Source organism: Saccopteryx bilineata, chromosome 8, assembly GCF_036850765.1.
Source record: "Saccopteryx bilineata isolate mSacBil1 chromosome 8, mSacBil1_pri_phased_curated, whole genome shotgun sequence".
In the NCBI taxonomy this organism is placed as follows: domain Eukaryota; kingdom Metazoa; phylum Chordata; class Mammalia; order Chiroptera; family Emballonuridae; genus Saccopteryx; species Saccopteryx bilineata.
In genome coordinates, this window is record NC_089497.1 from 67,265,659 (window position 1) to 67,290,391 (window position 24,733).

General features: G+C 36.5%; 1 protein-coding gene across 4 annotated transcripts in view; it reads left to right on the forward strand.

The window, feature by feature from the left end:
- The window catches only part of TBCCD1 (TBCC domain containing 1), a 39,411-nt gene extending 16,336 nt beyond the window's left edge, over nt 1-23,075 (forward strand). For all 4 annotated transcript variants that reach the window (XM_066240637.1, XM_066240635.1, XM_066240636.1 and 1 more), the window contains 6 exons: nt 2,359-2,514; nt 9,782-10,148; nt 12,359-12,545; nt 12,702-13,199; nt 18,512-18,662; nt 22,150-23,075. In XM_066240637.1, the coding sequence (XP_066096734.1) occupies nt 2,359-2,514; nt 9,782-10,148; nt 12,359-12,545; nt 12,702-13,199; nt 18,512-18,641 (1,338 nt within the window). In that variant the 3' untranslated portion in view covers nt 18,642-18,662; nt 22,150-23,075. The remainder of the gene's footprint in view (nt 1-2,358; nt 2,515-9,781; nt 10,149-12,358; nt 12,546-12,701; nt 13,200-18,511; nt 18,663-22,149) is intronic.
- Nucleotides 23,076-24,733: the final 1,658 nt, after the last annotated feature.

A 24,733-nucleotide genomic window follows, 5' to 3' on the forward strand; every position in this document is an offset into this window, starting at 1 on the left:
AAAGCTAATTTTGCCTGACTGGGCGGTGGCCCAGTGGATAGAGCATCGAACTGGGATGCGGAGGACCCAGGTTCAAGACCATGAGGTTGCCAGTTTGAGCGTGGGCTCATCTGGTTTGAGCAAAGCTCACCAGCTTGGACCCAAGGTTGCTGGCTTGAGCAAGGGGTTACTTGGTCTGCTGAAGGCCCACGGTCAAGGCACATATGAGAAAGCAATCAATGAACAACTAAGGTGTTGCAATGAAAAACTGATGATTGATGCTTCTCATCTCTCTTTGTTCCTGTCTGTCTGTTCCTATCTGTCTCTGTAAAAAAAAGAAAAAAGAAAAAAAAAAGATTCTGTTTATATAATATTCTTGAAACAACTAAATTATAGATAGAGAATGAAGAAATGGTTGTCAGGGATAGAAAATAGGTGAGAGTGGGAGAGAAGTAGGTATGACCCTAACAGGGCAGCGTGAGAGATTCTATGTTGATGAGAATGTTCTGTACCTTGACTATTAATGTTAATGTCTTGGTTTTAATATTTTGCTATACTGATTTTGCAAGATGGGTAACTTGTTAAAATGTACATGGGATTTCACTTTTAGTTCTTACAACTGCATGTGAATCTATAATTATCTCAGAGAATTTAATTAAGAAAGTAAATTTTTAAAAATATATATAGATTCATGGGGCTCCATGTAGACAGTTGATTGAATGGGTCTAGGTGATCATGTGAATCCATATTTTTAAGTTCCTTAGCATAGTGGTTTTTAGCCAGGTTGGGAATGAGGGTGAACATTAAGTATAATCCCAGGGGTATTACTTTACTTTTTTGCCTTTCCTGTATATGTATGGGAATGCATACATAAGGTAATCATGAACTTTAAAACCTGAGCTTCATGCATGACCAGGCGGTGGTACAGTGGTTAGAGCGTCGGACTGGGATGCAGAGGGCCCAGGTTCGAGACCTCGAGGTCGCCAGCTTGAGCACGGGCTCATCTGGTTTGAGCAAAAGCTCACCAGCTTGAACCCAAGGTCGCTGGCTCCAACAAGGGGCTACTCGGTCTGCTGAAGGCCTGTGGTCAGGGCACATATGAGAGAGCAATCAATGAACAACTAAGGTGTTGCAACACGCAATGAAAAACTAATGATTGATGCTTCTCATCTCTCTCCATTTCTGTCTGTCCCTGTCTATCCCTCTCTCTGACTCACTCTCTGTCTCTGTAAAAATAAATAAATAAATAAATAAATAAATAAATAAATAAAGCATTTACTACATAGACTAAAAGCAATTGTTTGTTAAAAAAAAACCCAAAAAAACAGCTTCAAACCACACTCGTCTTCAAATAAGAAATGACATATCAACACCTGTCAGACCAGTTTTTTTGTCAAACATCCTTTTAAGAATTTGATGAAAACCTGAGGCCCTCTTCCTGCAAAATGCACATACACTGAAAAATCACAATTTTGTGTTGCACTGGTATCCTAAACTTTCTTAATAAGTTTGTTTGTTAACTGACCCCTGTGTCTTAAATAAATTCTTTCTTTTCTTTTTTATTCTTTTCTTTTCTTTTTTATTCTTTTCTTTTCTTTCTTTTCTTTTCTTTCTTTTTTCTTTCTTTCTCTCTCTTTCTCTCTCTCTCTCTCTCTCTCTCTCTCTCTCTCTCTTTTTCTTTCTTTTTTCATTCATATTACTAAGTTTTTTTAAACTGTAATTTTAGCCTGACAGGTGGTGGCACAGTGGATAGAGCATTGGACTGGGATGCAGAGGACCCAGGTTCGAGACCCTGAGGTCGCCAGCTTGAGCACGGGCTCATCTGATTTGAGCATAGCTCACCAGCTTGGACCCAAAGTCGCTGGCTTGAGCAAGGGGTCACTCCATCTGCTGTAGCCCCACGGTCAAGGCACATATGGAAAGCAATCAATGAACAACTAAGATGTCGCAAGAAAAAACTAATGATTGATGAGAATGCTTCTCATCTCTCTCCGTTTGTCTGTCTGTCCCTATCTATCCCTCTCTCTCTGTCTCTGTAAAAAAATAAAAAAATAAAAAATAAACTGTAATTTTAAACTTCTGAAATATTATACTTTTTAAAAGTATGTACTTCATTCTTTCTTCATCAGTTTTGGGAGAGAATGTCTGTGGCCATAGATGCTACATAGCTTTCCAAGAAGGTGGCCCGGTTTAGTTTTAGGAACTGCTACATCTGGATATCAGAGACATACATGTCAAATGCTAGCAATATTTCTACACATGTCTTCCTAGGATTAGCAAATTGTTATGAAATTTTTTTTAGTGTATCTGTTTAGTTGTGGACTAGTGATTGCTGTGGTTTTAGGACCTCTGTTCATCATGTATTTCCTTCTTGGACAGCTTTCAGTCAACACCCTGCAGTTCCTGCTCTTCTTGTACATACAGCAGTTAAATAAGGTCTCTCTGAGGACGTCTTTGATTGGAGAAGAGTGGCCTAGTCCCAGAAACAGATCTCAATCTGCTGATCTGACTGAAAAATCCAGTTGTCATAATAAGGTACTGCTTAAATTTTGGTGTCTTTCTCTGAAAGAGATGATTTGTGAAGGAAATGGTTTGCCTTCATTAAAAATTATGTTGGGGTTATTCATACAAGCTATTGATTTGCTGGCTTGTTTTGTTTTGCTTTGTTTTTCACCTTTTTTACCCAAGTTATAAAAACAAAATCAATGTCTACAGTCTTAAAATAGAGAAGTGATTTCAGTTCCATTGTTGACACAGAAATCACGATTTGCAGTTAAATCATTCACTATACTCTTAATAGCATTCTCATTTGTTAAGTTAATGAATTGAATCTACTTATTTGACTAAGGCTAAATAAGAAGATATGGTGTTTGCAAAGTCTATTGAAATCTGAAAAAAATGCTGTAGGATTACTTCTCATATGTTTAGGTAATATGCTTAAGTATACTGAAGCTCGCCGTGTTTAAGTACTTATTTATGATGTGATGTCCTAGAAGTTAAATTTAACTGCCTCACATTGTAAGTTTTAGAAAATCTTATTTCTTCTTTCTGTTTTTATAAAGAAACTCAACATGTTTTGTCTATTTATGTAAAAGTATTTTTTTAAACTTTTAAGTAATATGTAGATCTCAATATATTTGCCATGTGCCAGCTCTTTAATCTTCTTTTTCAGAGAAATCTGTTCATCCTTGTATTCCATGATGCTATTCCCTCCTGGTTTCTGCTTCTGATTCTTTCTTCACACTCTTCCTTATCTTCTTTTTCCCTAGGCCTTACAAGCCACTATTTCCTTAGGGTTCTGCCTGTGGCAATTTTGTCTTCTCATTCAATATATTTATTCAGCGTAATTCTTTCTCTTCTTATAACTTGATATATCTCAGTGACTCCTGAGTTTTTCTCCATTCTAGATTTCCCTGCTGACATAGATGCCCTATCTCTGCCTTAAATTCAGAATATGCAAGTCCACATGTGTTAGAGATGACAGCTGTTGCCTGCTGTTTCCATGCATAGTTCCTGCTGAATGAGTACCATTTAGAGATGGTCTTTGAACTAAGGTAGCTTGCATTTAAATCTGGTTCTGCCACTTAATATCACATGATTTTAAGTAAGTCAGTTAAATTCTTAGGCCTTGGCTTCTCTTTTTCAAATGGGATGATATGCCTATTTTTGAAGGACTGTGAGAATTCAATAATATATTATTAACAGGAGACTTGTTGCATAAAAGGCACCAGTAAATGGTGACTATAGTTTGTACTATAGGGTGACCTCTTCCAAGAACTGATAGACCAGGGATGGACATTTGACAAGAGTAACCAGTTCATTGGTATGTATTTTAAATTGGTATGATGACCCAGGGACTGAAGAAATCCAGTTGGTGATAGCTGACAGCTCATGTGGCATTGGGACTCAGAATAGCCACCAAATTCATGAGTGACCTGGAGTTATGAGGGATTAGAAACTCTAAGGTAATCAGACAAAAAGAAGAGAATGAAACAGACATGCAGAGAGACACTAGCCCCTGAGAGAAAACCAGGTTCAAGATGGCTTTCCATTTACAGTTCTGATGAGACCAACCTGTACTGCAGTTTAGGAGATGATGGTGTCCCTAGAGTAAAATCACCCTTTATTTTGAATTAATTTGCATTCTCTATGCCAGTGAAAGTCATCACCAGCCACCCATGTTCTCTGTCTCATCACCCATACCTAGTTAATCATCCTCTTACTAATTCTGCCTCCAAATAACTCTTTAAAAATATGCCTCTTTTTTCTTCTTATATTGCCTTGAATGCCATTTATTTTGCCTTGATTTCTGTAATTAGATCCTACCTTGTCACCCTGATGTAGTCTACAGTCCACCCACTACATTGGAGTTTTATAAAATGCAGATAGAGTGTAGCTCTCTTGTATAGAAACTCCATCAGCAAATTCTCATTGTCATTGTTTTTATTATATATTGTATTCTGTGGACCCACCGCAGAGCCTACTATGGGAAAAGGACATACAGAAAGAGGGAGGAAAAACAGGTGAGGTTGTGGAGAGCTCTGCTTTGATATGTTCTTAGGCATCCAAATGAGAGTTATTAAAAAAAAGATATAATTATTGAGAAAATAGGTTTAAGTTTCTAGGACATAAAGTCCAGATGTTTTAGTGTTTCATACAAGGCCTTTCATAATCGGTTCCTGGTTACTATTTTAACTTTTTTTTTTAAGTCTGTCACTTCCCAACATGCTTTCTTTTCATCTAGAACTTCCAGTTCTCTGAACACAGCAGCTAGTTTTACTTCCATGGGCCTTGACATATGCTGTTCCCTATGCCTCAAAGGCTTTTTTCCTTGTCTGTTTGCCTAACAACATCAACCAAGAATCTATTCAAACATACCTACTACAGTTGTTTTTCCCCAAGTGGAATTCGTTGTTTCTCTCATGCTCATAGAACGTCTTTTTTTTTTAATTTATTTTATTTAATTAATTAATTTATTATTATTTTTTTTTAATGGGGTGACATCAATAAATCAGGATACATATATTCAAAGATAACAAGTCCAGGTTATCTTGTCTTTCAATTTGTTGCATACCCATCACCCAAAGTCAGATTGTCCTCTGTCACCTCCTATCTAGTTTTCTTTGTGCCCCTCCCCCTCCCCCTTTCCCTCTCCCTTTCCCCCCTCCCCCTGTAACCACCACACTCTTATCAATGTCTCTTAGTTTCACTTTTATGTCCCACCTATGTATGGAATAATGCAGTTCCTGGTTTTTTCTGATTTACTTATTTCACTTCGTATAATGTTATCAAGATCTCACCATTTTGCTGTAAATGATCCGATGTCATCATTTCTTATGGCTGAGTAGTATTCCATAGTGTATATGTACCACATCTTCTTTATCCAGTCATCTATTGACGGGCTTTTTGGTTGTTTCCATGTCCTGGCCACTGTGAACAATGCTGCAATGAACATGGGGCTGCATGTGTCTTTACATATCAATGTTTCTGAGTTTTTGGGGTATATACCCAGTAGAGGGATTGCTGGGTCATAAGGTAGTTCTATTTTCAGTTTTTTGAGGAACCACCATACTTTCTTCCATAATGGTTGTACTACTTTACATTCCCACCAACAGTGAATGAGGGTTCCTTTTTCTCCACAGCCTGTCCAACATTTGCTATTACCTGTCTTGTTAATACTAGCTAATCGAACAGGTGTGAGGTGGTATCTCATTGCAGTTTTGATTTGCATTTCTCTAATAACTAAAGAAGATGAGCATCTTTTCATATATCTGTTGGCCATTTATACTTCCTCCTGGGAGAAGTGTCTGTTCATGTCCTCTTCCCATTTTTTTATTGGATTGTTTGCTTGTTTGTTGTTGAGTTTTATGAGTTCTTTGTATATTTTGGATATTAGGCCCTTATCTGAGCTGTTGTTTGAAAATATCATTTCCCATTTAGTTGGCTTTCTGTTTATTTTGTTATCAGTTTCTCTTGCTGAGCAAAAACTTCTTAGTCAGATGTAGTCCCATTCATTAATTTTTGACTTCACTTCTCTTGCCATTGGAGTCAAATTCATAAAATGCTCTTTAAAACCCAGGTCCATGAGTTGAGTACCTATGTCTTCTTCTATGTACTTTATTGTTTCAGGTCTTATGTTTAGATCTTTGATCCATTTTGAGTTAATTTTAGTACAGGGGGACAAACTGTAGTCCAGTTTCATTCTTTTGCATGTGGCTTTCCAGTTTTCCCAGCACCATTTATTGAAGAGGCTTTCTTTTCTCCATTGTATGTTCTTGGCCCCTTTATCAAAAATTATTTGACTATATATATGTGGTTTTATTTCTGGACTTTCTATTCTGTTCCATTGGTCTGAGTGTCTACTTTTCTGCCAATACCATGCTGTTTTGATTGTTGTGGCCCTATAATAGAGTTTGAAGTCAGGTATTGTTATGCCCCCAACTTCATTCTTTTTTTTTAGGATTGCTTTGGCTATTCGGGGTTTTTTATAGTTCCATATAAATCTGATGATTTTTTGCTCTATTTCTTTAAAAAATGTCATTGGAATTTTGATGGGAATTGCATTAAATTTGTATATTGCTTTGGGTAATATGGCCATCTTGATTATATTTATTCTTCCTAACCAAGAACAAGGTATATTCTTCCATCTCATTATATCTTTTTCGATTTCTTTTAACAATGGTTTATAATTTTCATTATATAAGTCCTTTACATTCTTTGTTATGTTTATTCCTAAGTATTTTATTTTTTTTGTTGCAATTGTGAAGGGGATTATTCTTTTGAGTTCGTTCTCAGTTGTTTCATTGTTGGCATATAGAAAGGCTATTGACTTCTGTATGTTAATTTTGTATCCTGCGACCTTACTGTATTGGCTTATTGTTTTTAGTAGTCTTTTTGTGGATTCTTTGGGGTTTTCGATGTCTAGGATCATATCATCTGCAAAAAGTGATACCTTTACTTCTTCTTTTCCGATATGGATGCCTTTTATTTCTTTGTTTTGTCTGATTGCTCTGGCTAGAACCTTTAGTACCACATTAAATAAGAGTGGAGAGAGTGGACAACCCTGTCTTGTTCCTGATTTAAGGGGGAAAGCCTTCAGTTTAGTGCCATTTAATATGATGTTAGCTGATGGTTTATCATATATGGCCTTTATCATGTTGAGATATTTTCCTTCTATACCCATTTTGTTGAGAGTCTTAAACATAAAATTGTGTTGTATTTTATCGAAAGCCTTTTCTGCGTCTATTGATAAGATCGTGTGGTTTTTGTTCTTTGTTTTGTTGATATGGTGTATTATGTTAACCGTTTTACGTATGTTGAACTATCCTTGAGATTCTGGGATGAATCCCACTTGATCATGATGTATTATTTTTTTAATATGTTGTTGTATTCGATTTGCTAGTGTTTTGTTTAGTATTTTAGCATCTGTATTCATTAGAGATATTGGTCTGTAGTTTTCTTTTTTTGTGCCATCCTTGCCTGGTTTTGGTATGAGGGTTATGTTGGCCTCATAAAATGTGTTTGGAAGTATTGCTTCTTCTTCAATTTTTTGGAAGACTTTGAGTAGAATAGGAACCAAGTCTTCTTTGAATGTTTGATAAAATTCTCTGGTATAGCCGTCAGGGCCTGGACTTTTATTTTTGGGGAGGTTTTTAATGGTTTTTTCTATTTCTTCTCTACTAATAGGTCTGTTTAGGCTTTCTGCTTCTTCTTGACTCAGTCTAGGAAGGTTGTATTGTTCTAGGAATTTATCCATTTCTTCTAGATTGTTGAATTTAGTAGCATAAAGTTTTTCATAGTATTCTACAATAATTCCTTGTATATCTACAGTGTCCGTGGTGATTTCTCCTCTTTCATTTTGGATTTTGTTTATATGAGTTCTTTCTCTTTTTTCCTTGGTAAGTCTTGCCAAGGGTTTGTCAATTTTGTTGATCTTTTCAAAGAACCAGCTCTTTGTTCTATTAATTTTTTCTATAGTTTTACTGTTCTCTAATTCATTTATTTCTGCTCTGATTTTTATTATCTCCTTTCTTCGGCTGGTTTTGGGTTGTCTTTGTTCTTTTTTTCTAGTTCCTTAAGGTGTGAAGTTAAGTGGTTCACTTGGGCTCTCTCTTGTTTGTTCATATATGCCTGAAGTGATATGAACTTCCCTCTTATCACTGCTTTTGCTGCATCCCATAGGTTCTGATATGTCATATTGTCATTTTCATTAGTCTGTATATATCTTTTGATCTCTGCACTTATTTCTTCTTTGACCCATTCATTTTTTAAAAGTATGTTGTTTAGTTTCCACATTTTTGTGGGATTTTTTTCCTCTTTTTTGCAGTTGAATTCTAGTTTCAAGGCTTTATGATCAGAAAATATGCTTGGTACAACTTCAGTTTTTCTGAATTTGCTGATGTTGTTTTTGTGGCCCAGCATATGGTCAATTCTTGAGAATGATCCATGTACATTGGAGAAAAATGTATACTCAGTCACTTTGGGATGAAATGTCCTGTAGATGTCTATCATATCCAGGTGCTCTAGTGTTTTATTTAAGGCCAATATATCTTTGTTGATTCTCTGTTTGGATGACCGATCTAGAGCCGTCAGCGGTGTATTGAGGTCTCCAAGTATGATTGTATTTTTGTCAGTTTTTGTTTTAAGGTCAATAAGTAGCTGTCTTATATATTTTGGTGCTCCTTGGTTTGGTGCATATATATTATGTCTTCTTGATTCAGTGTCCCCTTAGCCATTATGAAATGGCCATTTTTGTCTCTGAGTACTTTTGTTGTCTTGTAGTCAGCATTATTAGATATGAGTATTGCTACACCTGCTTTTTTTTTGGATGTTATTTGCTTGGAGTATTGTTTTCCAGCCTTTCACTTTGAATTTATTTTTATCCTTGTTACTTAGATGAGTTTCTTGTAGGCAGCATACAGTTGGATTTTCTTTTTTAATCCATTCTGCTACTCTGTGTCTTTTCTTTTGGTGAGTTTAATCCGTTTACATTTAGTGTAATTATTGACACTTGTGAGTTCCCTATTGCCATTTTATATATTGCTTTCTGTTAGTTTTGTTTATAATGTCTTTATAGAATTTTGCTATAGGTCTTACCTCATTGTGTTATAGTTATTTGTTTATATTATCTTTTCACTACATAGACTTAGAGTTCCTTGAGAATAGGAACTATGTCTTACTCAGTTTTCATAATTCATCAGCTAACACTGCTCATTTCACACACAAAAAATCTGTCAAATGAATAAGCCAACTCATTGGGACATCTGCCAACTCAAAGCTTATTTCCAAAGTTAAACTACTATTTAATTTAGTTACTGTAAAATTAGTTGCCTTGTTTCATCCAATGGAATGTGAAATTTGTTCTGTAATTAGAGCAGATAAATAAATCCAATGCTTCATTGAATGAGTGAATGTTCAGAGTTTATTTTTATGTTTGATCTGAAACTTTTAGAGTATTTACTAGCTTTATGACTTTGGGTGAAGTTTTTAACCCTTCTATATTTCTATTTCCTCATCTGTAAAATGGGCTATCTTAAGACTGTTGTTAGGATATGTTAAATTCAGTGTAACAGTTAGTGCTTGGCACACACAAAGGTTAGCTGTTAGTACTTTGAAGTAACAAGATGGAGAGAGAATCTGTTTATACCTATCACATATTCACAAAAAATCTTATAAGATTTTTTTGGCATCATAAATGCTTTGTTGATGATGAGTCAAAGTATAAATACAAATTAATTAAAATATAAAGGTTTCAGGTCTTAAAGAATCTCTTTATTCTTTTGACTTTTTTTTTTTTTTTTAGAACTGGAATGATTATAGTCACCAAGCGTTTGTCTGTGATCATCTGTCAGATCTCCTTGAGCTGCTTTTAGATCCAGAACAACTCACTGCCTCCTTTCACTCAACTAATAGTAGTCTAGTCTCTAGAGAAGCTGTTATGGCACTCAGCTTTCTTATTGAAGGTACAGTGAAGAGAGCCAGGAAGATATATCCACTTCATGAACTTGCCCTGTGGCAACCACTACATACAGAAAGTGGCTTCTCAAAGAGCTCTAAGACCTTTTCTTTCTACAAGCTGGAAGCTTGGTTACGAGCCTGTTTGACTGGGAATCCATTTGGTACCTCTGCTTGCCTCAAGTCTGGAAAGAAATTGGCTTGGGCTCACCAAGGTATTTAACATTTAATCTGTATTAAATTGAATGACAAGTTAGGGAACCTGGTGGTAATTTGTGATTATTAATAATCACACATCTTCTGTAGAAGACCTAAAAAATACTGCTACTATAGAAGAGACCAGGGAACATGTTTTTTGTGTATGTATGCCTTTTTCTCTCAAGGCAGCAAGGGTCTCAGAGAATTGATTTTTTAGTTCAGATCATTTTGATTTCAGTTTAACAGAAACTCCAACTTCAGTTAGTCCTCTTTTTGCTCTGCTTTTCTCTTTTTGACTCCTTCCTCTAATTCTCATAGGCTCGTCTGCTTGAGGATTTCCTATTTGCTATGCACCACAGCAGAATGTGGCCATTCCATATACAACCTCAGAGAGGTGTCCTTTTTAACTCCATAGTCAACAAGCAGATTAGATACTTATAAATTGGAAATTTAAATTTATTATAGAGAGCCTCTGGCTTTGGGTGCATTAGTTATTTATTCTCAATAGTCCAATTATGGCTAAAGGGATAGGTTTGAATGCTATATGAGTTTTTGGGGCCCAGGTATAAGTTTTAAGAGAAGTAGGCGACTATACTGAGGCAAACGCCAGGCAAATTAATGAAAAAACACCTAGAATATACTTTCATAATCTCTGAATTTCAAAGATAAAGAAAAAAATAGGTTCTGTGCAAATGTAAGAAAATAAATCAGTTTTGTGTCAAATTTTTACAATGCTTAAAAACAGAAAATGATTGATCAACACCTGCAGAATCTTGAGCAGAAACATAGTAATCACAGAATTCTATATCCAACTAAACTATTGCTCTGGTATGAGATCAAAGATCTCAGATATGTACATAACTCTTGATGTTGATGAAAGAATATAGGTTCAAGTAAATTTTTAGACATTAAGGTAGGCACTAGTTGGGGGAAAAAAGGATATCTAAACTGTTATGGTTATACTAAGGTGTTAACAGTGGTAGATAGTGGGATAGCAAGTAATTTTTATTTTCTTTTACCAGTAGTATTTAAAATTTTTCTACAACAACCATGTTTTATTTATCTTACATATGATAATAATAAGAATTACTTAAAAGAAGAAGAATACCGTACTCAAGTGATTGTTTCACATTTGGCCAGTCTTCTTTGCAAGGGTGTCCTGATGGCATGCAGGAAAGTCCAGTCTGAGAAGCCAGTCTCACAGAGGGGACTGTATTAGGAGGGAAACCTGCACAGGTTTGTTTCCTGTCAGCTGGGCAAGGCACTGTGTTTGAGAAAAAGATATGTTTTCAGTAATGATCTTGAGAGTAAAGACATAAACCAAAAAAGAATTCATGGAATGAAGTGGTAAAGAATTTAGAAGGTGTTTTGAATTGGTCTACGACAATTTGAAGTGATTATTTAAGGATAGGGATTATAAATTAAGGTATTTTGTAGAACATATTTGAGTTGGCCCAGCTCTCTAACTTACCAGCCATATAGCCTTAGGCACATTACTTAATTTGGAGGGTAGACATGAAAAATAACTTAGGCCCTGGCCAGGTTGGCTCAGCGGTAGAGCGTCGGCCTAGCGTGCGGAGGACCCGGGTTCGATTCCCGGCCAGGGCACACAGGAGAAGCACCCATTTGCTTCTCCACCCCTCTGCCGCGCTTTCCTCTCTGTCTCTCTCTTCCCCTCCCGCAGCCAAGGCTCCATTGGAGCAAAGATGGCCCGGGCGCTGGGGATGGCTCTGTGGCCTCTGCCCCAGGCGCTACAGTGGCTCTGGTCACAACATGGCGACGCCCAGGATGGGCAGAGCATCGCCCCCTGGTGGGCAGAGCGTCGCCCCTGGTGGGCGTGCCGGGTGGATCTTGGTCGGGCGCATGCGGGAATCTGTCTGACTGTCTCTCCCTGTTTCCAGCTTCAGAAAAAAATGAAAAGAAAAAAAAAATTAAAAAAATTAAAAAAAAGAAAAATAACTTAGCCCTGTCTAGGCAATTCTGAATAGATTGTAGGTTTAAAAATTTGTTATAACAAAAAATTATGAAATATTGCAAACATACAGAAAAGTATAAATAATAGTATAGCAAACACTTCTTTTGCTCAATACCTAGCTCTAACATTTTTTAAACCTCACGTGTATCTAATTTTAGACATGTACATGTAGATATGTGTAACATCATATGGTTGTTGTTTCTTTCATTTGAAACTATCTCATTTATTTATTTATTTATTTTTCTTAAATAGTTGAAGGGACGACCAAAAGAGCTAAGATTGCTTGTAACACTCATGTGGCCCCTAGGATGCACCGCATGGTGTTGATGAGCCAGGTTTACAAGCAGACATTGGCCAAGAGCTCAGATACTCTGGTGGGAGCACATGTGAAGATTCATCGTTGCAACAAATCTTTTATATATCTGCTCTCTCCCTTACGGTGAGCACAGTCTTAATAGTGTTCCAACATTTTGACATTTTCTTCGGACTAGGGTTGTTTTTTTGTTTTTTTTTACATTAGAGAATAATTTTGTAGTCAAATATTTTTTACCTTATTCTCATTCACAGGTATTTACCTCATTTTTTCATTTTTCAGATCTGTGACAATTGAGAAGTGCAGAAATAGCACCTTTGTCCTCGGCCCTGTGCAGACTGTGCTTCACCTCCACAGCTGTGACAACGTTAAAGTCATTGCTGTTTGTCATCGTTTGTCCATCTCTTCTACAACAGGCTGCATCTTTCACATTCTGACACCTACACGTCCACTTATTCTCTCTGGGAACCACACAGTGACTTTTGCCCCTTTTCATACCCATTACCCAATGTTGGAGGACCATATGGCCAGAACTGGCCTTGCTACAGTGCCCAACTATTGGGACCATCCAATGATCCTGTGCAGAGAGAACAGAGATGCAAATGTCTTCCGACTCTTACCACCTTGTGAATTCTATGTGTTTATTATTCCCTTTGAAATGGAAGGGGACACAACAGAGATACCTGGGGGTCTTCCGTCTGCCTATCAGAAAGCCCTGGGTCAAAGAGAACAGAAGATACAGATCTGGCAGAAAACTGTGAAGGAGGCTTGTTTGACAAAGTAAGTCTTTTCTGGAAGTAATAATTTGTCTTTTATGTAAAACTCCATGGAAATGGAAAGCAAATTAATCAGCACATATTTATAGCTGTGCTAAAGTAATAAAAAATATATAATATGTCTTTAGTTAAGGCTTGTGTTTCAAGCTAGTATTTCAAGCACTCTTTGGTTAGTGAGATGAGAGCGAATGGATATTCAAGTATTAGACGCCCTTTTTCAAAGAAGCTTAAGTTTAGTTGGCAGATATAAAACTTACATGAATGAAAGATCATTTACAGAACATGCCATATAATATTTTACTTAATCTTATTGCTTTTAGTTTTTAATTTACTCTTCTACACTACGCTGGTGATTCTCAAACTTGGTCATGCATCAGAATCATTCAAGGGGCTTGTTAAAAATACAGATTTCCTGGCTCCACCACTCCACAGACAGATTTCTCATGCAAGTCCATGAACTAATGCCAGCTCTGGTCAAAGCTTTCTCTGCTTTATACAGTGTTTTCAAATAAAGCTGAATTTAGTCAATTTAAAATATTGGTTTGTAGCCTGAGATTATTTCCTTCCTACTTTTAAATACTAAAATACCTTATTTTTAATAATATGCTCTTGTAGTAGATAGTTGTTGTTTATTATGTCCACAAAATTTTATTTTAAGAATATTGTCTTTGACTTCTAGATGCCATGGACACACTACCTGGTTTATAGTAATTCAGAAAATATCCATGTGGTAGTTAGGCAAGATTAATGGAAGAAGTAGAATTTATGTTGGACCTTGAAGAATGAGCCTGGTTTGGATAGGCAGTGAGGACTGAGCACAATACTTTCAATAGCACTAGAAAGGCAGATGTGGAAGCAGAAGCAGACCTTAGGTTTCGTGGAAATCTGTTGCTGAAACAGGAATCTGGGTATGGGATAGTGTATTTAAGCTTGGATGGTAGATCGGGCCAGGTTATATAGAATATTGAATGTCAAGTGATAAAAGTTAGGCTTTAGTGGAATTAAGCAATAGGAGCCAGTAAAGGGTTTTGAACAATGAGCAAAAAGCTGTTTCATATATTCAGGAACATTTATAGAATGTGTACAGTATGCAGACTACTTTATTAGATGCTATGGCAGATTTCAAAATGTGTAAGGTGCCCTGGCCGGTTGGCTCAGTGGTAGAGCGTGGCCTGGTGTGCAGGAGTCCTGGGTTCGATTCCTGGCCAGGGCACACAGGAGAAGCACCCATCTGCTTCTCCATCCCTCCCCCTCTCCTTCCTCTCTGTCTCTCTCTTCCCCTCCCGCAGCCAAGGCTCCATTGGAGCAAAGTTTGCCTGGGCGCTGAGGATGGCTCCATGGCCTCTGCCTCAGGCACTAGAATGGCTCTGGTTGCAACAGAGCAATGCCCCAGATGGGCGGAACATTGCCCCCTGGTGGGCATGCCAGGTGGATCCTGGTTGGGCGCATGGAGGAGTCTGTCTGACTGCCTCCCCGTTTCCAACTTCAGAAAAATATAAATAAATAAATAAAATAAAATAAAAAAATGTGTAAGGTGATTGACATATATGAAGATCCTCTGGTTAGCAAGATTTAAAAGAGGGAAGTCAGGGTGATACTACAGTGGTCTAGACTAGGAAACTAGACTAGAGTGGAGAGAAAGGGGGTGGAGACCAGAAGTACTTTGACCTGAGGCAGAATTCGGTGTAAGATTTTGTGAAGAATACAAGAAAATTGAAGGTGACTCCAAAAATTGAAGCCTAGTTTAGGAACTTTTGATTAATTAATTTTCTTCTGGAAAGATTAGCATACACATCTTAAAAATAATAGACACTGAAAATAATTATTGTTTGTACAAGTATTTTGGTATCTAATCAAATTTTGTTAGCAACATTAGGGAAGGAACATAAGGAAATACAGTACCAAAAGATGGGAGGGTTGCTTCCTCTACAACATTACAACATTGTCCACTTGAGTGCTGTAGCTGGTTTGAGAAAAAGGTATTAAGTTCTTTTTGGGGATCTTTACAATTATTGCCACATGTTCTAATAATATCTTGATCATATGACCCTTTTCCTTAGGACAAAAAAACTTTTTAATAATTGGATTTCATTTCTGGTCATTCTTTTGGAAAGTGGCAGCCATTCTAAACTTTTTATTTCTGATGACTCAGACTGCTGTTTGATGTATGAATAAAAATGCTTATTTTAACTAGATGTTAGTTTCATCAGATTTCAAGATTAGTGTTCTTTGGATAGCTGTGTCTATATTGTTTTGGAGAATACTCAGACTCAGGAGTTAGTACTGACCATGCTACTTTACTATGTGATGTAAGTCTGTCATATAACTTCTCTGGCTTTAAATTATATCATATATAAAGTATAAGTATATTCTCCACTTGATGTAATTGAGATGAAGGCTTAATAAGTAATGTGTGTGTGAGAGAGACACTGTGTGTAGTGGTAGGTGCTGTACTGTGTTTGTGAGACACATCCTCTGGGTAAGTTTACCCAGAATATTTGAGACCTGATGTGTTAGAATGAAATTTATTATAAGATAAATACTAATTGAAAAAAGACTTGATCTAGCCATAGTATTTTTTGGCTGCATTCTTGTGGCTTTGTTCCCATCACATGGATTAAGGAATGAAATACAGGGTGGGGCAAAAGTAAATTTACAATTGTTCAGCCCTGGCCAATAGCTCAGTGTATAGAGTATGAGCCCAATGTATGGACGTCCTAGGTTCAATTCCCAGTCAGCACACACAGGAGAAGTGACCATCTGCTTCCCCACCCCTCCCTCTCCTTCTCTACTTCTTCCCTTCCTGCAGCCAGTGGCTCGATTGGTTTGAGCATGACCCTGGGTGCTGAGGATAGCTTAGTTGGTCAGAGCATGTCAGCCTCAGGTGCTAAAAATAGTTCAGTACTCAAGCATTGGCCCAAGACAGGTTGCCCAGAAGATTCTGGTTAGGGTTCATGCAGGAGTCTGTCTCACTATCTCCCCTACTCAAAAAAAAAAAAAGTTTAGAGTTGTTCATATGGAAAACAATACAATAATAAATAATAATGCAAGAATAAACTGTTTCATGTACTCACAACTGTAAACCTACTTTTGCCCCACCTTGTGCATATATATAATTACATAATTGCATTTAGACTCTAAAACAGTCACTACCTCCCTCCCCTAAAATATAAAAATTACTAACAGTTACAAATCATGCTTTATCTTGGAATTCATTGTGAGAATGCTATCTTTTACAAACATTCTACCTGGTTTGTATCTCATGAGCTGACCCACCAAGACATTAATATTACAGATCAGTCATTTTTGGTTTAACATATCATAGAATAATGATGATGACTATAGAACAGGTAATGTGTATTAAGCACTTACTATGTAACAAGTACTGTTTTAAGCACATTCTATGTATTAACTCATTTATTCTTTATAACAATACCCTGTTACAGAAAAGGAAACTGAGGAACAAAGAGATTAAGTAATTTACCCAAAGTAGTTTACAGAAGCTGGGATTCACAGCTAGTCAGCCTGGTTCCAGAACCTGGGTTCTTAATGTCTTTATTATTTTCTAGGAACTGTTGTCATATCTAGTATATAATTATAATGATGTTATATAAAAATGATCATTGGAAAAGTAGCCTCTTAAAACAATTCTGTTGTTTGAATGCTCTTCATATTTAGATGCTTAGATTTTCCTTACACATGCAAAAAGCATATGCATATGGGCAGTCTGGAATGTGTTGAGTGTTTAATAAATGTTGACTCTGAATCATTGTGTATTCACTAAAAACGAGGAAAAGCACTCAATTCAATTTTGGGAAAATAGGAAAACAGAAGAATAATTGATCAGTTTGAAAATAAACTACCAACAGGGACCTTTAAAAGTGATTAGGTTGTGTCACTGCTCTGACCCTTCTAATGGCTTCCCATCATACTTAGAATAAAATCTGAAACCTTTATCATACCTACCAGGCCCTCCTGACTCATTTCCTGCTGTTCTTTTCCTCATTTACTTCCCTTCTGCCATACTACAACCTTCTTGCTATTACTTAGTTATTGTCCTCTGCCCACGATCACCAGGAACATATATGCAGTACAAAGTTGTATTTTATTCCTCTTTGCAAGTAGGGAGAGAATTTTGTTTCATCTCAGGAAAAGGGTATTAAAAAGAACTTATAATTGGATTTTGGCTTATGATTAGATGATTTGGGGGAAGATTCTAGGAAGCAAGGCTTTGTTGTGGGTTGGATGTTATCTGGAAGCAAGAGTAACTAGATGATTTGGCATCTTAGTAATTTTTATATTAAAGGGAGGAGGAATAAAGTGGAGCCAAAACTGTAATCGTAAAGAAGTAGCAGTTAATCATTGGCCAGGAAAGCATGATGTTATTTTTGTGGTTTAGACTACAAAAGATGTTTTTGGTTTTTTGTCTAGATTATGGAGTAGTTTTGTTCTTGCCATGATCTATTATCAAACCAGAGTGGCCTTTGTAATGTTGGTCTTCTACGGGATTGTTTATGTTCAATAGACAAACAGCCTGGCCCAACTGTAACAACACTAAGGCCTAGCTGATAGTATTAAGCTGGTCCTGGCTGTCAGAGCTGATCTTCTCTTCTCTTGAACATATTAAATATGCTGTCACTTTAGAGCCTTTGTACTTTTTGTTTCCTCTGCCTGGAATGTTCTTCTCCAGATATTTAGTTTGCTTAATCCATCATTTTATTCAGACATCTGCTTAAGTGTTATCTTAGAGAAGCTTTCTCTGTTCATTCTTTTTCTAAAATAGCATTTCCAGTACTCTGCTGTATTTTTCTTGAAGGCACTTACAACTACTTAAGTTCATATCATATATTTTATTTATTACCTAACTTTCCTACTAGAATATATAGTCCGCAAGAAACATAGGCTACATATACATAGATCATAGTGCGAATGGTGCCCTCTAGAGTCGTACAGTGCAGACCTACGGGGCAGGGGCCTTGTCTCTTCCTCTTCCTTTGCACATTTGTCCCTGGAAGTCAGAATACTACCCAGCATCACTTGGTCCTTGGTAAATATAGATTGAGTAAATAACCACAGTAGACCAAAATATGTGATTGTTGATAAGTCTTTACAAAGAGGGTGTTGTATCTAACCAAATTTATTTTTTTGGGTAGTGGTCCAGTGTACAAAATTGAACAGAACAGTTATTCGGACAGAACAAATGGATAACTATAAATAATTTAATATTCATTCCATTAAAGTATTTTATAATCACTTGGAGTAAAATGAATATAAATTAGTGTTTTTACATTCTTTTCTTCTCAACTGCAACTTTAGGGATCAAAGGAAGCAGTTCCAGATGCTCGTGGAGAATAAGTTTTATGAATGGTTGATTAATACAGGACATCTCCAACAGCTGGATAGCCTTGTGCCCCATGTAGCAGGTTCCAAACAAGCAGCAGGATAAGACTCCTACATCAAAACACTGGTAGGCATTTATAGTGCAGACCACTTAAATTACTTTGGGGAAATGTTATAAGCATATAAAAAACTGCACAGAATATTATAAGCTGTTAACTAAATTTTTTCACCACCCCCACCAGCATATACAGACTTTTACATACCCATGTTTGCCACAGGTTATAGTGAGAAGACCAACCAAAATATTTAGGAGGAACCTACAGAATTATGGGTAAACATAATGGTCAAGTTGAGTCTTTATTACCTCTTGCCTGGCATAATATGTACTATCCAAAGATACTACTTTCCCCATAAATAGTTTTAAGTTTTATCCCCCTTTATAACACATCTTTTCTCTTTCCCATCAACCTACACACAAACCAACTGATAAATTAGCTGGTCTTTGTTCATTGCACATGAGCATTAGTAAGTTACCAGAATTAATCCAAGTGAAATTTTGAATACTGGACTTTAGGAGATCACAGATTCAGTGCAGGAGAACATAGACAAATTTAATGGAAATTATTTAATCCACATATATAGTTTCTTTTATAATAGAAATTTACTTCTCCATTTTTAAAGATTAACAAAGGAAATAAATAGGTAGAAAAATACAAACACCCAAAGATGCTCACGTTCACTTAAAATTAAAGAAGCATAGGAATCTGGCCTGTGGTGGCGCAGTGGATAAAGCCTCGACCTAGAACACTGAGGTCGCAGGTTCGAAACCCTGGGCTTGCCCAGTCAAGGCACATATGGGAGTTGATGCTTCCTGCTCCTCCCCCCTTTCTCTCTCTCTCTCTCTCTCTCTCTCTCTCTCTCTCTCTTTCTCCTCTCTAAAAATGAATAAAGTTAAAAAAATAAAATAAGCGTAGGATACTATTATTTATCTATCAGATTGACAAGGATCAAAAACTGATGGTATACTGCCTGACCTGTGGTGGTGCAGTGGATAAAGCATCGACTTGGAAATGCTGAGGTCGCCTGTTCAAAACCCCGGGCTTGCCTGGTCAAGGCACATATGGGAGTTGATGCTTCCAGCTCCTCCCCCCTTCTCTCTCTCTGTCTCTCCCTCTCCTCTCTAAAATGAATAAATTAAAAAAAAATTAAAAAAAAAAAAGAAAACTGATGGTATACAACACCAGCAAGACGTTTTACTTACCACTTAGGAAAGTGTCAATTTGTGCAGCCTTTTTGGAGGATAGTTTGACAAGTTAAAAATACACATATTCTTTGACTTAGCAGTTTTACTTCGTAGATTTTCTTATAGATGCATTCATGTATGGAAGGTCTCTGTAAAAAAATAAGTTTATTGCAACATTGTTTGAAATAGCTGTAGATTGGAAACAACCCAGATGCTTCTCAACAGAGAGAGCTGGTGCCTAATGAACTGACACATTCATGTCATGGAATGCATCTTGAAAAAGAATGAGGTATATCTGAATATGCTGATACTGAATGATCACTGAGCCAGGGGTGGGAGGTGTGGGATGAATGTTGTGCAAAATGTTCCCTGTGTGTTTGAAAGAAGAGAGGGATTATCGCACATATTTATATGCTAATTATATGCTTTAAAATTTCTGGAAAAATATAAAGAAACTGTTAATAGTATTTGTCTTTGAGAAATGAGATTGGCTGTCTAGATGGGAAAAATCTTATTTTTAATTTTTATTGAGATATAATTCACTTACCATTAAAATCACCTTTCTGAAGTTAAGAATTCAGCAGTTTATAGTATATTCACAAATTTGTACAACCATCACTCATAACAAATCCAGACCATTTCATCACCCTAAAAATAAACCCCATACATAGACAGTCACTCCCTAATCCTCCAACTGTGGGTATCTCCTCTTTTCCCAGTACTTGGCAATTACTAATCTTCCTGTCTCTTAATCTGTCAACTCTGGACATTTCATATAAATGAAATCACATAACATGTGGCCATTGTGTGTGGTTTCTTTCACTTAGCATAATGTTTTCAAGGTTCATCCAAATAGCATGTGTCGATATGTCATGCCTTTTTATGACTGGATGATATTCTATTGTATGGATATACCACTCTTTGTTCATATCTTCATCAGTTGATGGACATTTGAGTTGTTTCCACTTTTTAGCTATTGTGAATAATGATGTTACGGACCTTTGTGTACCAGTTTTTGTGTAGACATGTTTTTATTTTTCTTGGGTATATATACCTTGGAGTAGAAGGTAGTATGTTTAACTTTTGACTAACTGCTCAACTGTTCTCCAAAGCTCTGTACTTACTCTTTATTGTTTACTTTATATATTGTTTATATTTTAAAAGTATTAATTTTTATTAAAAAGGATTTTTACAGTATTTAGTTAGTAAATGCTAAGATTAAGAATTGGAAATCTGAGCCCTGGCCAGTTTGCTCAGTGGTAGAACGTTGGCCCAAAGTGTGAATGTCCTGGGTTCGATTCCCAGTCAGGGCACACAGGAGAAGCAATCATCTGCTTCTCCACTCCTCCCTCTCTCACTTCTCTCTCTCTCTCTCTTTTTCTCTCTCTCTCCCTCCATCTCTCTCCTTCTCTCTCTCTTTTCCTCTTGCCCTTTCTCCCTTTCTCTCTCCCGCTTCTCTCTCCTGTAGCCATGGCTCTGATTGGAGTGAGTTGGCCTCAGGCTCTGAGGATGGCTCCATGGCCTCTGCCTCAGACACAAAGAACTAGGTTGCTGAGCCATCAAGCAACACCCCAGATGGGTAGAGCATCACCCCCTAGTGGGCTTGCCTGGTGGATCCCAGTCAGGGCGCATTCAAGAGTCTGTCTCTGCCTCCCCTACTCTCACTGACTATAAAAAAAAAATTGGAAATCTGGCCCTGGCTGGTTAGCTCAGTTGGTTAAGAGCATCGTCTGGAAATGACAAGGTTGTGGGTTCCATTCCCAGTCAGTGCACATGGGAAGCAACCAAAGAATGTGGGAGTCTGCTTCACTATCTCCTCTTCTCTCACCTAAAAAAAGGAATGCACACTGAGTAGAACAACAAACTAATGCTTCCCTTCCCCTCTACCTTCTCTTCTCTCTTCCTTCCTCTTTCTGTCTCTCTAGGAAAAATTAAAACCTGGCCAGATAGCTCGGTTTGTTGGAGCATCGTCAGGTAGCATGGAGGTTGCCGGTTCGATTCCCTGTCAGGGCACAGACAGGAGCAGCTCGATGTTCCTGTCTCTCTCTCCCTGACTCTCTCTCAGAAAAAGAGTATTGGAAATCTGATGAAGATTATAAAGAAATGCAGACTATAGTAGGGTAAAATTTTAAACTAATCACCATAACCTGCCAATATTTATGGTTGATGTATATACTTCTTTTATTATGAACAAAGATCTTCCTCAGAAAAAAAGGAATGTAGTTAACTTCAAACTTTATGTATTTTATTACTCCTAATTATCATCTGACCTTGATAATTTATGTGATTTTTTAATTACAAGGTTTTTAATAATTATTTGCATGAAAGCAATAGAAAATGAAATTAATTTTAATTTTTTTTTAATCTTCAGGGCCCTGGAAACATGGGAGTGAATGGAAGATGACCTATGTCTTGAAACTAAATTGGGAAGGTGCTCTTGCTGCTTGAAAGGCTTTGGGACTATTTCTTCCTATTTTAGACCTTTCCTTGATTTTCACTCCATACTCATTTGTTACTGTTTCAGTTGAATTTTAGGTAAACTTCTGACTATCATATAAATGTACTATTTATAGAACAATAGAAGATTCATCTTTGTGATGCCAAAATGGAAAAGTTGATGAAGCCAGTCCCCTTGTATATATGTTAATATTAAAGTGATTGTAGATTTACAAGTTATCTTCACATTTTAATTTGTGTGATAAAAGGGTTTCATCCTTTCTGGAGTTAAAGTTTTATAGTTCTTTGTAACTATTTAAAAGGAATTTGCTACTCTTTTCAAAAATAATTGGAAAGAAAGTATGATTGTTGGTATATAAATATAGCAGAGATAGTTTTATACAAAGATATTTTAGTCCTTAACATATGAAATTGTAAAATCTTTATTTTTCATTTTTGGCTTCAGATTTTCAATAAACAAGCTCTAAAAAAGTAATTTTCTTCTTTTGATGAAAAGATAAAAGCTTCACTTTACTTAGAAAAAGTTTCCAATGTTATTCTTGATGTTAAATCAAAATCATTTTATATTTGGAAAAGCTGTGTTCTTTAAGATAACATAAAACAGTTATCAAATTAGTAAAATGAACCTGGTTGCTGATAAATGTTTCATATGCTCACAGATCATTTAGTTAGTAACTGTATCAAAAAAGAGCTTGATCTTTTATTTCTAAAGTGAAAATTAAACCTCCGAATGTGTTAGTTCTAATTGAGATTTTCGTAGTTTTTATTTTAAGATGAAATTCAGGGAAGCAGAGCGTTATCAAATAAAAACACTGGAGTAATAAAAGTGTGTTTTGTAAATTGTTCTTGGTTAATGAAATTAATGGCATTAATTACTTTCTTTAAAGTTTATAAAATTCAGGAAACTAAGCATATAACCTAATACTTTATTTCCCAGTAATCTTCATATCAAGGCATATTTGCCATTTTCTGAATTAACCATAAGATATCTTGGGGGCATCTCATTTATAAAAATATTGTTGGATACTTGGCTAGTGGAAAAACGAGGAAGTAGGACTTTTGAGAAAAATATACTTGACCATGAAAAGTAAAATGGAGAACAGTTGATCTGTTGTATTTTCTTTTGAGCATTTTTATATAAATGTAATCTCATTCCTAAAGTCAGAGGTATATTAAGTGTCAATATGTTCTTTAAACAGGTTCCATATATCACCGCAAAGAAATACCACCTAATAGGTAGCAAGTTGGGCTTGGCTAAACCTTGACAAATTCAGGATTCCCCATGGTAGCTTTCTGTCTCTCGTATGTAGATTAGAACTTTGTATGTGTGTGTGTGTTGAAAAATTTTTAACTTAACACTTGGAAGAATATGAATTCCTACATGCCCTTTATCTAGATTCACCAAGTGTTAACATTTTGCAACATTCATTTCACCACTCTTTATATAGTATTACTACTTTATTTTTGCTCAGTGATTTGAGAGTAGGTTTTAGATATCTTGTACCTTTACTCCTAAATACATTAGCATTTATTTCATAAAAACACAGACACATTCTCTTACCTAACTTCATTCAGTCATAGTACAATGATTAAATTTAGGAAGTTTAACGTTGGTACTATAGTATTATTTAATATACAATTTATATAAATATTAAAATTTGCTGCCTGACCAGGCTGTGGTGCAGGGGATAGAGCGTTGGCCTGGGATGCTGAGGACCCAGGTTCAAAACCCCAAGGTCACCAGCTTAAGCGCTGGCTCATCTGGCTTGAGCATGGGTTCACCAGCTGGAGGGTGAGGGTGCTGGCTTGAGTGTGGAATCATCGATGTGACCCCATGGTTGCTGGCTTGAGCCCAAAGGTCACTGGCTTAAAGTCCAAGGTCTCTGGCTTGAGCCAAGGGGTCACTGGTTAGGCTAGAGCCTCATGGTCAAGGCACATATGAGAAGCAATCAATGAACAACTAAGGTGCCATACAATGCGTTGATGCTTCTCATCTCTCTTCCTTCCTCTCTGTGTGTGTGTGTGTGTGTGTGTGTGTCCCTCTCTTGCTAAAACAAACAAAAAAAGAAGTTTTGCTAATTGTTTCAAAGATGTCCTTTGTAGTGACTTTTTATTCAAACAAGATCATGCATTGCCTTTGTTTATGTAAGTTATACTGCTTTGCAACATGTCACTTCTGTTCAGAAATAGAGGATATATATCCTTTTGACTCGTCTCCTGCAAGTTTTATTGAAGAATAAAAAATACATTTGGAATTTCAAGGTGGCTGATTTCCAGAAAACCAAATCGTCCAGGTAAGAGAACCTTTTTCATTTTTTATTTTGAAAACTTTGGCTGTTTTAGTGTCTTGATTCAGCAAAGTCTATAGTGCAGCAAGGCTTGGTAAGCATTAAAATGGGTACTGAAGCTTTCCTTTATTTCATAATCCCAATTGTTTTTCTAGAAACCATCAATAGCCTCTAAATGACTGACTCAATTTTTGGATCCTATTCTCATGA